Source organism: Sceloporus occidentalis, unplaced genomic scaffold (genome assembly GCF_023333645.1).
Source record: "Sceloporus occidentalis isolate IW3139 unplaced genomic scaffold, rSceOcc1.0.p SCAF_49, whole genome shotgun sequence".
In the NCBI taxonomy this organism is placed as follows: Eukaryota; Metazoa; Chordata; class Lepidosauria; order Squamata; family Phrynosomatidae; genus Sceloporus; species Sceloporus occidentalis.
In genome coordinates this window covers 4,956,423-4,973,937 of record NW_028317029.1, presented here as the reverse complement: position 1 = coordinate 4,973,937, position 17,515 = coordinate 4,956,423, and the positions used below count along the sequence as shown (strand labels likewise).

The following is a 17,515-nucleotide window of genomic DNA, read 5'->3' as shown; positions in this document are numbered from 1 at the left end:
CTGCTCTAGTGACAAGGACATTTACTCTGGATCTTTGGATTGCTGATCCTTTGCTGACTGCCCCTTTCAGTAATTTGGTAAATGAAACTACAGACATAGGAGAGAGATCTTATCATTCAGATTTTGGTATTAAAGCTTTGTTGTGGATAGGGCTGTGATGCGTCCATCATCCTTACATGTACTTCTTTTATTTTCAGGCCCCGCCATCCATGGTAAATAATGAACAGCGTCAGCATGCAGAGCACATCTTCCTGTCCTTCAGAAAATCCAAGTCTCCGTTTGCAGTCTGCAAGCATATATTGGGTAAATCATATACGTGTGTGTACTTTTTGGAAGACATGCTTCTTTAGCGCCAGTGTCAGGATTGGTGGTACACATGGTTTGCGTCCTCCGGATTTTATATGGCATAGTGAGGTGCTTGTATCTCTTTAACCGCTACATGCGAACTAGGGCCACAAACCTGTGAGCTTGGTTTCGATTTTTTGGGGCAGGTATCTTAATATAAATATATACTTATGGCGAGAACAATAGGACTGGTTTGTGATTTAGTCTCGGTCCTTGTATGCTTCCCTTGCTCTCTAGAGTCATTTTACGTGAAAAGCATACACAGCCCAACCTACTGGGCTATGAAATGTAGTGTTCCAGGGTCCTAAGTGATGGAAACCGTTTGTCTCACTGGTCCCTACACGAATAAACCTTGTGCAGTTAAAGGGGCACCTCTAATAGGGCTTACGCTTAAATATTGCTCGGGGGGGCTTCAGCACGAATCATGAAGGTTCATGTTTTCCCCCTAGAATAGAATGAATGTTAGTTTTAATTCATCCACTAGGGGGTGGTAGTTCCATTCTGCTTGGCGTTATCTTGGGACTTGATCTGTCTGTTGGCCTACAACAATTTAGCGTTTCTAATTGTTAATTTTTTTTATTTGTCGCAATCAACTAAAGTACACAAAGTGCATATTGCATTTTATCATGAAGTTATTAGGTTGTTCAATTTATGGTTCTCTTCTAAGAACGGTCACTGTTTGTGACAATGCACTTTGGTTACACGAGATAAAACTGATTGGGACGAAGGCAAGGTTAGACATCAGATGAAAGTGAAGGGCTCTTCTTGAAAGTTATGTGCCATCTAGAATGTAAGCAATTCAGATAACATTTTATGCTTTACTCAATGCCATAAGAAACAAGTATAATTCTGGAATTATATATATTGGCCGGTTACATTTATTTCACTTGGCAATATGTGGTCACTTTTTTTATTTTTTTTTCGAAAATGACTTACCTGATGTTTTTCTTTGGTTTTCACAGAAACTAGCAAAGTGGATTACGTCCTTTTTCAAGCTGCCACAGCGATAATGGAAGCCGTTGTACGAGAATGGGTTCTCTTGGAAAAAAGTAGCATTGAGTCACTCCGAACATTCCTTTTAACTTATGTCTTACAGAGGCCGAAGTGAGTACTATGTGGATGGTGAGAGTACATTTTACCTGCAGTGGGCCAGTTCCGAAATGCACGCGTGCATGAGCCACACGTTTTTCATTGAGAAAATATGCGGCATGGCGGACAGTGGTACAGCATGGCCCCTATTGCTATATAGCAAGCCAGACAATGGAACCGCATGACTCCTGTAATTCCATAGTGATCCAGGTGGTACAGCATGACTCTTATTAATATATGCTGAGCCAGAAACTGATGGTGGCACAGGTTCACTCTCATCATCATATAGCCTGACTTTGGCTGCTTATCCCAGTGTCTTATTTCTTTGTCTGCTTCTCAGAGAAGCAGCAGAGCTGGCAGGAACGCTGGAGAAGTCAGCAGGGAAGATAGGGAGACTTTACTCATCGTACTGTGCTCCCAGCCCGATTTGCCCCTGCTATTCAGAGCACCTAGAAACTGCCCTGGTTGGAGCTGTCTTTACCGCCGCAGATCTCATGCACCTGGATGTACGGATCATACGGGATTATAGTATGCTGTACGATGGCGTCTCTCCGTGTATGGGATTCACTGGTAGCTGTCATTGTTGCCTTTTTTTGTTAGATAATGCTCCGGTAGAGCCCCAGCTCAGATTTACAGCTCTGTAGGTGTCCCTGTCAGATTTGTTTTTCAGATGATTCATAAATGCTTGTTCACAGGTCTTCTCTGGTCTTATCTAACATATCGTTTGAATTTAATTTGCAGCCTTCAAAAGTACGTGCGAGAACAAATTCTTTTGGCAGTAGCGGTCATAGTGAAACGAGGCTCTTTAGATAAATCCATTGACTGCAAAAGCATCTTCCATGAAGTCAGCCATCTAATAAGCAGTTGTAACCCCGTAGTAGTAAGTATTTATCCTTTCTCTGCTGTTGGCATTGCATTCATTAAACACCCAGATGGTGGGAAGTGTACAAAAAAATCCATATGGGAATATAAAACATCAGATGTGATCTGCCCGCTTTATCATTTATCGAGTGTTGGCTTTCACTGTGCAAACTCTGAAGTATGTGTTTACAACGTTATAACTAAATTAATGTTCAACCATTATCAAGAGCCCTTAAGACAAGATAATATAAAATATTGGAAGTATATGTCTTGGGCATGACAACAGACTTATGGTACATATACAAGGACATGGTACATATACAAGCAAACATATAGATTAAGAGGCACAACCTCACATTTTCATAAAGACATACCCACAGAAATATATACTCACCGGCTCCATTGTTAACCTACCCCGGGTTGCCTTGCAGGATTTTGTGTCGGGGGGGTGGGGGTTCTCAAGTTCTTGTAGCATTCAGTTGTCTTTACTTTAGGTAGAGCTTGTTGGAGTTGAATACTGTTGGCTTCTTATCTTTGAATTCACAAGTTTGTGGTTATACTTTGCCTGGGATGTTTAGGGGTTTGGTGGAAGTGGAGTAAAGCACTATTGAGCTTGCCTTGCAAAGGCCATAGTTGATTATAATGAGTCTTTGCAAGCCACTTCACTAACCCATCAGTGCCACTGCCTCAACCCTTCCTGCAAGAGAAGCTCAGGTGCACTTCATAATGCAAAAGGAAGGTGCGTAAACTCATTCAAATAGGATTTCATGAATTGTTTGCCCCTATGTTGTAAATAAACCGCTTGTAGACATTTTCTTCCAACGGTTTCTGGTGCAAGTCTCTACTCCAACAATACTTTTAACATAAAGTGCTAGCAGGTATAAAAGGGACAATCTTACAACATGCAGATTTTGGAGATATTGAACTTAGCTAATTTTGAGGTTTGTCCCATTTCATTGCCCCCCCCCCCAACCATATCTCCTCAAAGCAGCATGTGTACTGCTAGCTGAGCTTCTCTTTACAGTAATGGTGGCCACTTTTATGTTTCATGTGATGGCTGATCCTACCCCAACAGACTCCAATGTACCTTTCCCTGAAACTGGGGCTGAAGTGTCCCCAATTCCAACTGACATTATTAGGACCTTGGCCACGGTAACCGGTGACAGCTTGGTCCTAAAACACTTTCTAAAAAAAAGTTGTGGTTCTTCTTTCCATCTCTTGTGAATTGTTTCCGAAATCCACCCAGCTTTCCATGGTGGCTTCAATGGATTCCCCAGGTTGGGCTGCATCGTCCACAATTTTCTGTTCGCATGCTGCCGTCTCTGTGCCAGCGTTGTGGTGCCCAGGTCGTGACTCACTGTGTTGTGATTCTTTAATAGACCCCACTGGTACATTTGTGGTGGTTTGATCTGGGTGTGAAGGGGATACGACCGGCATAAGATATTCCATTCGCTTCCTGCTGGCTTAGTCTGGCAGCAGGCTAGTGCCTCTCGTGTAGATTATCACTTGCATGAGATTTAATTTGTGCCGTACAGCGCCTGCTGTTAGGGTACAGATACCGAATGCTGAAGACTTTGTAATCCATCTGATTGTTTCAGCCTAGATCAGCCTTGATGTGTTCTACAGCTCTTCTGGGTAAAATACATGAGTTTTTGGTTTTGAGATAAGAAAAAAAAATACTGCATTTAGACGAATTGTACTTCTGCTTAGACAGGAACTCTTATCATTCTGTACTGCTCTATTGTGGGGATAGTCTTATGGGGAGAATGGTAGAAAGTGCACGTGGCATGTGACAATTGGTACATCATAAAGAAAGGTGAACAAATAAGGGAGAAAAGTTTTAGAAAAGAGACAAGGAAATAAAGGTATTTTAGATATAGTTGTGTTAAAAACCTTAAATAGCTGAGAATTTGCCAGGTTAAGGCTACCTGGAGCCCTTGCTGTTTGGGGAAAGTGGCGAAGCAAGGGACGGGGCTCACCTATAAGGGTAGCTTACATTTGTATGGAGGGGGAGAGAATAGGGCGGCGGGGGGGGGTGTCAGCCCCCCCCCCCGAGACTCCGTGCCAAACCCAGAGAGTTCCCAGGTATCTACACGGAAAATCTGTAAATAAAACTGTCCTGTTACCAATTATTTAACATTCTACATGGAGCAGGTAATATTAGTGAGGTTGGAAATACCCCCCCTGTGATCCATTTACCCTAAAGGAGCTGCACTGCTTTCCGGAGTATCGGTTCTTCACCAATCCTGGTGGGGACCTCTAGAGATGTGTATATCAAACACTTAAATGGGCTTTCTATTTCAGATTATTATAATAGAAGTTTCACTATATATCCTTTCATGTTTAGTTTCTTGTTGTTTTAAATAAGGTATAGTGCGTATGTTTGAGTTCCCACACTTCTGAAGCTTTGCCTGCTCCTCGGCTCTCATTGTAGGCTCAGTCATATGACCCACAGCATGCAATCCAAATTCTTTCCGGTTGAGATGGGAATACTATACAAACAGCCCCGCGACAGGTTGAGAAACCTTAGTCCTTTCACTGGTAGAGGCCAGAGGATACGATGTGATGAAATGTCTTGTGCCTGAGCAGCTGGGAACATCTGTACAAATGTCCCGCTCGTTGCCGCTGCCTTTTTATTGATGTGCTCCAGCTTGGAGGGTTGTTTTATGTTCTGTATTGTATAAAACAATTGTATTTGATTTTCAGCTTTTCAGGATAAAATATGGACAGATAATATATAGATATATATTATGGGTGGCTATTGGGCAACCCTTATGATTCTGAATGGCAGCCGCACTTGGCTGGTAGTCACCGGCTCATTTCTTGACCTCTGCTCCCTGTTTTCTAGGCATCTGTGCTACAGGCAAGTCAAATTATGTACTCCCCTAGACTCTGGCTATTACAGAAAACCTGGCAGGCTTTTTTGCCGTAAGATACCCTTTCTCGGTTAGGCAGGCTCCACCTTTTTTTAATATATTTTTAGGGTGCTTTGTCACACAGTTCCGTGTTGCCTCCTTGCCCTCTTGTCGTCATCCTTTTTTTTCCCCTCTTTATCTCTCTCCCTGCTTCGTCTCTTCCCTCCCGGTATTCTTATATTCATTAACAGTCGGAGGCCGATATATTGATATATTATGTATTATTAATATATTAGATATAAAATAAATTTTGGCAGATAGTAAATTGACCAAATTATGACAGAAGACTCTGCCATAACATTGAATCCGTAACCCACGGTTATTTTTTTTTCTAAAAATCTGCTTTATTTAACAAAAACAAGATGCTGAATATTAGACATGGTAAACAGCTGCCGTTGTAACATACTTTTAACTCTTTCAGGGCACTGTATAGGTGGCAGTGGTCGATAGACTTTGAGTGACAGATCTACCTTCTGCTTGGCTTTCACTGATGATCCATAAAAGAGCAGCTGAAAGCCTTTGTCTGCGGTAACCTTTCGTGGAGTTTATTTTGGGGTATAATACGCTTGGATCTGTGCCAGGCTATTATTGGTGACGGTTTGATCTTAGAACAAGAGGAGGCAGGTCGTGTGGAATGTGTAGCTTTTGTATTTGAGCTGCTGTGAATTACGTGACAGCGTGACAAGCTGTCAGGAGGACCACTTGGAGGATTAGCAGGAGAACGGGGACGGCTCTTCTTTACTTGTGCTTTTTGGAAGCGCTCCACCTGGTTAGGTATTTGCTTTTAATATACTGATAAGGATCTAAAGTCCAGCGTTATGTTTTCACTGGTTTGAGGGGCGTAATCCTGGCGTTCTGGACGAGAGAACAGGTGCAGCGCTTTCTACATCCAAAGCCATCAGACTGTCCCAGCTTGTGGAAATATACCAGAGCCTTTTCTAGAATAAAGATATGAAGTGGCCAGAATATAGTTATTTTTTTAACTCCACGCAAAGAGTTTGGGACTTCTCCGTAACATATCTATCCTAAAGCCTTCCATCGGCCTCTTTCCCAGTGGGAGTTTGGTGGATGGACGCACGTCCAGATACGCGACTCCTATTTCCGTGTCGAGATCATTGGGTATTTTTGCCCTTATCTGCCAAACAGCTTAGTGGAAGTCGGGGTCAGATGAAAGCAGTTTTCACACTTCTAGATAACCTTCTTCTTTTTGTCCTCTACGTCCTGTCTCCTTATTCACCAAACGCAGAACTCGATCTGAATTATAGCTACTAAAAAAAATACTTAAATCAAGTGCTCACTCCCTACCCGTGCTCTTAAAGCATATAGTATACCATAGTGTACCCCCGGGCCTTGTCGTAGTACGTACTGCCGCTTTATTGCGGACAGGGAGATAATTTATCTTGCCGATGGCCGTCTCTACAGTAAATGATTCCGTTACCCACTATAACTCGCGCTCACAGACCGGCTCCGCGGGGCCGACTCGCCACATACTCGCACGTACAGACTCTCAGCTGTTACTTGTTGCCGTCGCATGTGCGGCTTGTTTTAAATGAACTCCTGTCTTTTTAACTGGCTTTTTGTGTTGTGACATATATATAGATATTGTGATGGATGAAAGACGGCTTTGTGACTGCTGTGTTTCTGCAGGTGGTATTGTGGGTTGGGTTTAGCATTTGATTTATTACAAGTTAGGAATGAGCTTTTTCTGCATTGTGGGGGAGACTTTCAATTTCACAAAAAGTACCCGTTAGAGCATTAAATGGCAAATTATCATCAAAAAATATTTTGAACTAGTGTGTTGTGTGATACCCTTTGTGTGTGTATATATGAATATATATGATATATAAATATTGTGTACACATATACACACAAACGTGTATGTATGCATATATAATATATATATATTATGTGTGTATATATATACAATATATATTATATATAATATGCATATATAATGTATATATAATATATATTATGTATGCATATATGCGTGTGTGTGTGTATATATATATATATATATATATATATATATATATATATATATATATATATATATATATATATATATATATATGAGAGAGAGATATATACAGTAAATGAAAATTGTGTTATTGTGCTACTGCGTGTGAGGCTTTCAGGTTACAGCCTGCGTGTTTAGAATTGTACCAAAACTTACAGTATATTTTCAAATAAATTCAAATACAAGTTATGAAAAATACAATAAATATCCAAAATCCTAAAAGTAACATTTCACCAAAAAAAACAGCCTCTCGGTCAATTCCATTATAAAGAGAATCGGCATTCACTAACCGTGGGAGTGTTTCAATGTTTTAGACTTAATAATTTTCTCTTGCGATTCATCCAAGCGCACTGAGATAAACTGCAACAGAAAATTGATCTCAAGTCTAAAGCACGTTATCTAAATACTACCAATGCATACTTGGCTCTAGTTATAAGCCACGTTGTTTTTTTGATCGATTTGCATTTAGCGGCAGGCTGTTATCTTTAAAGGGTTAATGCTACGTTGGCATCAGCTCGGCGTAGACTTTCGGAAAGGACCATCTTCCCGTCCTTCGTTCTTCTCCGCACCCACCGCGGCTGGGCTTGTGTTTACAGTTTGTATTAACCTCCCAGGAGGTTCACATTGCTGCCATTGCTTAGGAATCTTATTGTCGCTTTACTTAAGTAGAGCCTTTGGCGAAAGTCGCTGCTCCGTAGTCACCGGCACGCTTCTACTCTTCGGGTTTGAGCTGTCTGGGTATTGCGCAACAAGGGGTTTAAGTTTGGCGCGTGCGAGCTAAGATAACAAGCGGCTCTAAGGTCAAGGTATTGACACGAGAGGCATTTAGGAACAAAGACACGGCAGTTGGTGGCTATACGGCCCGACTGTCAGCTGTCGGGTGAGCCGGCATAAATAGTATCTCATCTTTAATCTTTTGGGTGCTGCGAGGCACTGTACTTATGTTCAGCCGCTCAGCTATTGCCTGCGTCTGACACGTGTCCGCAATCTTTTTATCCTTGGATTTACATTGTTTTGGTTTCTAGTCAATCAATTTCAGTCTATGATATTATTGACCCTCCGAAAGTAAATATGAATGTAAAGACCCTCTGAAAGTAAATGATTGAAGACTTTTTGTTTTGAATGATATAGAATAAAAGTTATTTTTATATATATATATATATATATATATTAGTTTTTTTTCTTTTTATTGCCGGCGGCAGCTTGGGTGGCTCTGAGTTGATGTCCCGGCAGGCTGCTGTGGCTGATCGTCCAGCTGTTTTGGAGGTTATATTGATTTTGCACATCCATCCACGTTTTAACCCTTGGGACCTATTCGATTAGACATTGTGCATATATTCACATATTTTTGGTAGGGTTGATTCTTGATTGCTAAATGTGTAGACGATATAAATGTCCAAGTTTAGAACGAAATAAAATACCTTCGAGCCAGGCGATGACGGGATTTTTGAGCAGTTTGATACGATGGGCAGCTTTTTGTGTGCTATCAGCCGGTATGGGATTTTGGAAATGAGAAAAAAAGTGTGGAATTAACTGTAGGAGTTGATTATTCCAAATTTGTTGCAAATTCGTGGCCTGCACTCACTCAGATGTGATCCCCGGCGGGGGGAGGAAAAATATACATATTATGGCATTTTATAAATGTAATGTTAAGTTTTTTGGACAGTGACGCCGTTTTTGTTTCTTGCTTCTCTGGTCTCTGGGCCCTTTTTGGTTTTATTGCTGAACTTGGTGACAATAACCGTTCGTCTGTCCGGACGTTCTGGTGCCTGCGCACAATCTGCTAGTACTTAATGACTGGCGGAGAATCGCATCTGTGTTTCACACCGAAATGCTCAAATTTTTGTTATTATGGACACAATGAAGCAAACCTGGCTTAATTCCAAGTGCCTGCCTTTTTGAAAAGGTAACAGGTTTGAGAAACCTCTGCTGTTTGGCTGGAAAAGCTCTTCTAGGCAGGAGAGAAGCATGCGCGAAGAGGGGAACGTACTGCTGCCGGGGCACAGGCTGCACGTGTCAACGAGCCTTCCGTGACATCTTATCGGAAAATTTATGGGTAGTCCACTTCAGATATTTTCCTTTGCGTGAACTGCCCATGATGTGTCCTGGCTGTGTGGATGGGAACTCCCATTAATCTCAGCCAGGAGAGCAGACTATTGTGAGAGATTCCCCTATTAATACCTTCTTTCATTTACTTTAATCACAGTGTAGCGTTATTAAATACTCGGCATGTGTTTATAACAAACTATTTAGGTGTCCCCTGGCTATAGTGCTGGAAAGCCCATAAATCCCGCTATATTTATAAAGACGTTTAGTGTATAGAGCTGAATCTGGAGCGATCTCTGCGAATGTTTGGTCTGTTTAGCCCCCACAATACCCTCTGTTTTAACGTTATTGGTGAATCCCATCTTGTATCTGAGTTTTTCTGATTTTTCTGAGAAATCTCTACAGAAAAAGTCAAAAAGTGACATTTGGACTAAATAGGTAGTGGAAGCAGATACCCCTAACCTGACCGGATGGTGCCCTACAATATACCCCGAATCCCTCGTGCAGACACTGCGTTAACTATGGTTATGTTTCAATGAGCCGCAACTCATAAGTTCACGTTCTTGTTGGCAGCACCAGCTTTCCCTTTAAAAAACACCGTGGGGTATTTAACAGCATGGTTAGTCTGGTAGGGCGTGTGGGGGGGGCTCTTCATACACCCCATTTTTGTTAATGTTTTTTGTCTTTTCTTTCTGCAGCAAACGTTGGCCTGTTCAATCTTAACCGCACTTCTCATAGAATTCTCCAGCTCAAGCAAAACCAGTAACATCGGCCTGAGCATGGAGTTCCACGGCAGCTGTAAACGGATATTTCAGGTGAGTGACTGAGCGTCGGGATCGTCCCCACTCGGCAGGCGTGTGAATGAATAATAATAATCTAAGCATCGGTTTCGGAGGAAATCGGGCCACTTACTGGAGTTTAAGAAAGAATGAGTTCTCAAACCCTGTCTGTCTGCACGGTCTCTCGCTGTTTCTTTTACCCGACACTCGATCCTTGTGTTATTTCCATTGGTGGCCCTACTCTGCTACCCGGAGAGGCGGCTTATACATTCTGTATAACAATGCCTTCCCTAAAATAACTCTGGAGACGAGCCAACGCTATCTGTTTAGAGGTTTTAAGCAGGCGTTCTGCTTGTCCTTAGTGTATTGTTCAGCTCAGGTCGGGCGCAGTTCTGTTTTTACCTATCTTTGTAGAAGTTAATGTTTAGGTAAGTTGTGTAGGGGGTGCTGCATTACTTTTTTATAATTTGAATGCCAAATGGTCCCCAAAAAACCCCAAATAACCAAAAATCCTGCAGTGAACGCACCATGCTTTAACATTATAATTCATTTATATATTGTTATCACCCTCCCCTTTCCCTTTGTCTCTTCTGTATTTCTCCCCATGTCTATTTGTTATATTCTGATTTTGTTTTTTTTTATTAAAATCTCAATAAAACCCCAAATTGTAAAAAAATTTTGGTCACGTTTTGTCCTCCAGGATGCAAGTATTTAATAAACTAGTAATTTAATAAAATGAGTAATAAACCAGATCATGCAGTGTATTTGCTAGTGAATTGTAGGGTTTTATCATTCATATGCCGTTTGAAGAGCCTGTTTTTGCGGGGGAGATTGCTGAATCTGAGTTTTGTAATGCCTGGTGATAAGAATTTTTACAAACTCAATATTATGTGAATGAGCCTTTAAAAATAGGTGTTCCATTAATTATTTTATTAACACATGTATGCTGTATTCATCAAAAAGACTAAATTGAAAATATATATATTTTATATGTAGTTTTTCCCCCCCGCAAACTATCTATACAGTTTTATATGATGGTATTGTTTCAGTGGAGTGCTATGCAATATGTAAAGCCAGTCATTACTTTGTTCATAATGAATATTCATTGCCCAGTTCAAGGAATTGGTAAATAATTCTGTATATTTACAGACCACGGGCAGTCTTTTTTTTCAAATCGCTAAATATTTAGAGGAAGATGTATTGGTAGAAACGTGGTCGGATAACATGAAGTCTGGAGCCTTCTTGAACCAGATCGTCTTTCCATTCTCTTACAGTCCGTAGCCATATTGTATTATATTGTATTGTCTTTCAGGAAGAAGACCTCCGGCGAATCTTCATGCTGACGATAGAGGTGCTCCAAGAGTTTAGCCGAAGGGAAAACCTTAATGCACAAATGTCTTCGGTGTTCCAGCGTTACCTTGCACTTTCTAATCAAGTTCTAAGTTGGAATTTCCTGCCTCCAAATTATATCCTTTTTGCCTTATTAATATGTTTAATTTTACTTATTTTTAATCTATCAGTGGCCTGATTTTCCGACATAAAAAAAAAAAGTTGACATGCTTTGGTCTTGCTTTGGTGCCTTGATCATCTTATTTTTGGCTTGCTTCGTATTATTGGCTATCCCAAAAATCTTTGTGATCCCCTTTAGCTTTGTTTATTGCATTACCAACGTGCTGACAGTTAATCATAATTGGCAGCGCACAGATGTGTAATTTCAATGGACGGAATACAATACGGGGCAGTATTATCTGAATATAGCTTTGTAACCTTTTGTTTGGATAGAACATGCGTGTCCTGCTCTGATGTCACATGTTTATAAGAGATGTGACTTCCATACCTCCGGTATAAGTATTCCAGGGTATTATATTACCTTTGTCTCTCCAAAGCCCTTATGATATTATTGTGTTTCAACATCCTTTAGAGGCGTTTGGCAGCCTTCATTGTGCGCCGGGAATGTAGCAGGCAGCACAACTCTTCCTTTTAAAGCGAACTACGGCTCGGCTATATTAGCGCTGCAATGTTCGGGGGTGCTGCTCGTCATTAACAAGCGCCGCTCTGCTCCGGTGCTTTACTGGAAGGTCGTTGGGGACAAAGGAAGATTCGATTGATTCTTCCTTTAAATAAGATTACAATGAGTTCTGAAATGACTACACGTGTTATCTATTCAGCACTGGTCATTTAAATGCTATACGATTAAAAAGTTATTTAAAAAAAAAAAGTTATTCAACTGAGCAGAAGTAAGATCGGTAGAAAGGTATCCGGGTCCCAGACTCAAAGTGAATTTACTAGGGGAGTTTGTAGGAAGTTTATTTCAGGGAGTGACAATTTTTTCAATTTAGTCAGTTCCTTAAAATCACAGTGAGTTATCTCTATTAAAAATATTGGCCGTATGTCATAAATGGTGAGAATGTCTAAATTATACAGATATATATGTGAAGTATATGTATATATATCTCGAATGTATATGTAAGGTCACACCTTAAATGTAGCTGTAATGTGGGGGTACATTTAACACTAAAACCAATTTTTGAATTTTCTAAAAAGCTCAATAGTTGTTGTTTTAACGTACTGTGAAGGAACAAGTCCCAGGAGGGAGTTTTTGTAAGTTCATGGAGATGATGGGGATTTCGTGGATATTCTAGAGAAAGAAAGTAATGGGAGTGTCTTTAGGTCATCCGTGGGGAGGAGGAACCCTTTAAAGGATCTGTAGAATGGAGAAACGGTAATGGGATGGAGAATTTTAAATGGGAGAGCTCATTAATGGATCCGTATGATGGCTTAGGAGATGTTGTATGGTAAGTATACTGTTTGCCTGGCAGGATCTTGTACTGTGCTGTAGTAGTAAACAGCAGGAGACCACTCAACAGATCACTTAGCTAATGAGTATGGAGATAGTGAGTGTGAAGGACCGTGTAAATACAGAGGAGTGTAGCTTGTAACGCCATGAGTTACCTTTTAGTCATGGTGCATCGGGATGTTTTAAGACAAGCAGCTGGGAGCACGAGATGCATGTTCGTGGGAAAGATTTAGAGCAGAAGTCTTCAGTTTGGTGAATCCTTCGGTAAAACTCACTCTGCTTGAGCGTCTCCAGCCGTCCTTTACCGGAACCTCTCGTTCAGCTGGTGTTCTGGCAGCGTGTTCCTCGGCCAGGTTCATATTCAATGTTGCCTTCTGGAAGTTTGTGTCTGTAAGATGTTGTTTTGGGATAGTTTCTGGAATGAAAATTACACAAATCCAGATGTACTGAAACGTTCTTACCGATAACCTAGAAGCTCATTCCATTTAAAACTCATTAAACATGGAATAAAGTCAAGGGGGGATTATGAATTGAAAAATAAAATTGTATGTGTGTAATTGCTTTACACAACCTGGCCCATAATTTTGGCCCTTTATAAAATATTTAAAATGTTATACAGGTTTTGCTGCTGCCACCCAGTCTTAACATGACTCTATTCTGGTGTAATCTACTCTTAAATTTGTTTTATGCAGCCATAATAAATTTATATCCTGTTCAGTTTTTGGCACTTGGCAATATTTATTTAAAAGAATATGAAAGTTTGTTCTCCAAAAAAAAAAATACAGCTTTCATTAAAACTGAGGAGCTGTACATTTGCTAGACTGGGTTGCGCGGGATCACAAAATAAGGTGTCTTCTTCCCCCGAATCTTCTGCACCACGTTCTGCGAGCCAGCAGTTAACTTCATGGCCTCTTCAGTTTTGAGTGAGATTTATTAACATTTAATCAACAAGCGACTCCGAGCCATCGGGAAGCCCGTAATTAGCAGACAATCATGAGGTTGTAAGTGTACAAAGTGAAGGGTTTCAGAAGCCCAGACATTCCAGTTTTAGATCCATTTGTGTGCTCTGGCTGTCATCTCCTCATTACCAGCACGTCTATAAATACAACGCTATTACTTCCTATTGTATCTTCTCTCGTAGCCTTCCGGTGGTTTAAAACGTTAAGAAACGCACTGAATGTACATCTTAAAAGCCCGTGTATCCCGCTTCAGAGAAGATAGGGTTTTTTGGGGGCCAGATAAACGTAAAACCGAAAAGTAGTATTTGCGTAAAGTATAGCAGCTGTCATGTGCGGTTAGTTTCCCCTCTTCATCCTGTCACATTAGTCCTCTGGTTATCAAAGTGATGGTATCACTATGGCATGCCTCGTAATAATGAACAAACTGTTATCTAGCATTCCGAAAGCCTTCTTTTTTTCCGTCGTTAATACCTTTTATTCCTTGGCCTCATGCATGAATTATGCCGTGTATGTGGAGGGGCTTAAAGCGTGTTTCGATGGCATTCTTTGGTGGTGGATGCTTCCAATGCAGGGGCTGGATTTTTTTTTTTTTCATTCTTTAAAGACTAGTAGGAATGTTATTGTTGACCTTGACACCAGATAACTGGGCAGACATTATATAGCTATGTTTGAGTCCTCCCAAAATGTGATGCTAAAGCCAACCGAGTCCTGGCGTGAAACCCTCCTAGACAGGAGAGTCATGGAGCTTTTCTTCACAGTAAGTCATTTATTCTCTACTACTTTTTCTTCCTTCTGCGAAAGGCATTTGATCGTATGTAAGAAGCGACCGGGGAACTGTTCAACGTGATCACCAATTGATTATATGGAGAGTCTGTGATCTACGGATCTAGCGTTGCTTGTAAGCCTTTCTTTGCTGGTGCCTTCAAGTTATGTACATTTTAAATGGCTTATTTCTATTAACATATATACATTTATTTTATATATATATATATATTATAGACAGGAGCTTCATCTTTTTTCTCCTTTTCTGTATGTTTTTGTAATGTGTTTCTGATTTGAGGCTTTTGTTTTTCTTCAAATATTTCTCAGTATATTCTATTTAAAGTAGTAGCTTTCAGTATGTTTGCCCAATGTTATCACATTCATTAAACAGTTTTTTTTTTTTGTTATATCTAAAAATGTGAATCTTATTTCAAATCCCTTTTTTTATATTTGCCTTTTCTCTGCAATACCATTTATTGCCCTTCAACATGCAAGTTTTTGTTTGGTTTTTTTTGTTTCGATCTGTTCTGAAAATAGACCAAGTAAAAAGAGAAAAAAATGAATTTTCCTATTTGTTCCACCAAGGATGTTTTTTAGGAGTAATTTAGAGCCAAACAATACAAAAAATATATAAATAAAATGTTCTTCAGAAATTATAATAGCTGCTAATTTAGAAAAAAAATGTAAAAGTATGAAATGTAAATTAAATATAATGTATCAAACACATAATTAAATATATTAAATACCCATAATTCAAGAGGTTTAAAGCAAGCCGCTAAATGTTCTTTCTCGCTTGGCACCTTCTGTGTTTCTGCGAAGTATTACATTAATAAATTTTTCTTGGTGTTAAATATAACTGAGAAACTTTGTATAAAAAAACGTTGTGAACAATCCAACTGTATAGTTGCTCAAAAGATTTATTTAAGTCATTGAGTGTTGCTATACAGTATTGTTATATACGTTAGTGGACTAGCATTTTTGTCTAAAAAAAATTTTCATTTGTACATTTTTGTACGTATATTTAAAATCTAATCCTAATCTACCGCATGATCTGTCTGTGGCAGGTGTACTGGTTTGGCTTCTCAATGCGTCAGTCCCCCAGGCAATCTTGCACTACTGACCTATAAATTGCATGTTAAGGCTTTTTTATATTACCTACCTAGAGCAGGAATAGGTAACGTTATGGGTCCTGCGTGCAGGGAATATTTTTTTAATACTGATTCAGGCTTTTCCTTGTTGATAAGGTGCACCATTGTGTGTTGGCACTGTATCGTATAGCCATTTCCAAAGCTTTTTAGCTGACGTCACCCTTTGCCCATACATACGTTACATTATCGTCTATGTAAACTTTGTGCATGCAAATGTGATCTCCAAAATCCAAGAGCAACATTAGCTGGTTAACCAAATAGGGAAATGTGGCTATTTTGTGTTATTCTATATTTTGAATAAGAATAATAAATATTGTATTAGTAGTTATTATGAATGAGAATAATAGAATTATTATGAATGAGAATAATTATCATCCAGTCTTTTTGCAGAATTCTGAATTTTTTGTCTGTGTTTTACTTTGCACAGAAGGAAGTATAGTTGGCTGTTCTGGTTAGCCTTGCTTTAAGTGTGGTCTTTAAAAAGCGATTGTCCTTCCATAAGCGGTAGATTTGTTGTAAGTGGCGTTGGCTTTATCTGTGGACACTCTACAAGCTGTATTGTTGGTCTTTACTGGTCTTGTTATCCCAGTAAGAAAACATTCTTTAAATGGAAAAATATGCCAGTTGCTTGTTAGTGGCTGAGTGCTTTTATATTTAGCATATCTGACCAGAGCTCCTGAAAATAAATCTCTTTAAACATTTCTCCACTTAAAATTAAATTAAAAAAATTGGTATAACTGGTTTACCCCCAAAAAAATAGAAAAATAGAAAAAAATATAAGAATGGAATTTTGAGTGGCCATATCCCCCCCCCCCCCAATTATATTTTTACATATCAATATCAGCATTGTATAGTCGGCAGCTGCCAGAAATTCCAGTTTGCTTTTATTTTGGACTTTTTTTCTGGTGTATTCAGAGCAATTTTAGATCTGCATCTCCTGGTACACAATTAAAAAAATTTCTACATTTTCCGGACCCAAATATATTTTAAGGGGCAGATTTAAAAACTAGCATGTGCTATCAAAACCCCCAATATATGAGTTGATGAGCCCACAAACGGCTACTATCCTATCCTTTGTAACCGTTATATATTTCCCACCCGTGTGTTGCTTTGTTTTTGAAGTGATAAAATGTCAATGTATTTTTATTTAAACATAATATATGTTAGGATGTTTGTACATTGCTTAGAACAGGACACCGTTTAATAAATTTTTGTAAACGCTTGTAATATACACCGTAGTAGGGCTGCAACTAACGATTATTTTAATAATCGATTAGTTGGCCGATTATTTTTTCGATTAATCGGATTAAAAAATGCAATTTTTTTTTTAATTTAAAATAATGTAATAAAAAACGTACAATTTACACTTTCATCTCTTTATTGCAATGGCCTCTCGCTATTCACCTTCTTATTTTACTGACATAATAATAAAAGCTACAAGAACCCAAACACAGTGTTTCTCAAACTAGGTTTTAATACAAAGTTATTAGTAAATATTAATTCATATGTTAACTATTTTTCATATTTAATAAAAACTGAGAAAAAAAGCCTTGTTTATATTTTTATGCACATCTGACCCCCAGCTTGCCACTCTGCCCCCATATATGCCTTATACCTCTTATACGCCAGAGATTCCACTGTGCCCCCGATATGCCACTGTGCCCCCGATATGCCTTATATTCCTTATATGCCAGTGATATGCAACTGAGCCCCCTGATATACCTTTTATCCCCAGATATGTCTTATGCACCCCTGATATGCCTAATATCGATATGCCTTATACCCCCTATATGC

At 39.4% G+C, this 17,515-nt stretch overlaps 1 protein-coding gene across 1 annotated transcript in view; it reads left to right on the top strand.

Annotated features, from left to right (window-relative positions):
- Positions 1 to 203: 203 nt before the first annotated feature.
- The window catches only part of LOC149288944 (exportin-4), a 39,124-nt gene continuing 21,812 nt past the window's right edge, over positions 204 to 17,515 (top strand). The window contains exons 1-6 of the mRNA XM_089491227.1: positions 204 to 303; positions 1,308 to 1,449; positions 2,176 to 2,314; positions 9,975 to 10,091; positions 11,368 to 11,521; positions 14,456 to 14,568. Coding sequence (XP_089347353.1) covers positions 210 to 303; positions 1,308 to 1,449; positions 2,176 to 2,314; positions 9,975 to 10,091; positions 11,368 to 11,521; positions 14,456 to 14,568 — 759 coding nt within the window. The 5' untranslated portion in view covers positions 204 to 209. The remainder of the gene's footprint in view (positions 304 to 1,307; positions 1,450 to 2,175; positions 2,315 to 9,974; positions 10,092 to 11,367; positions 11,522 to 14,455; positions 14,569 to 17,515) is intronic.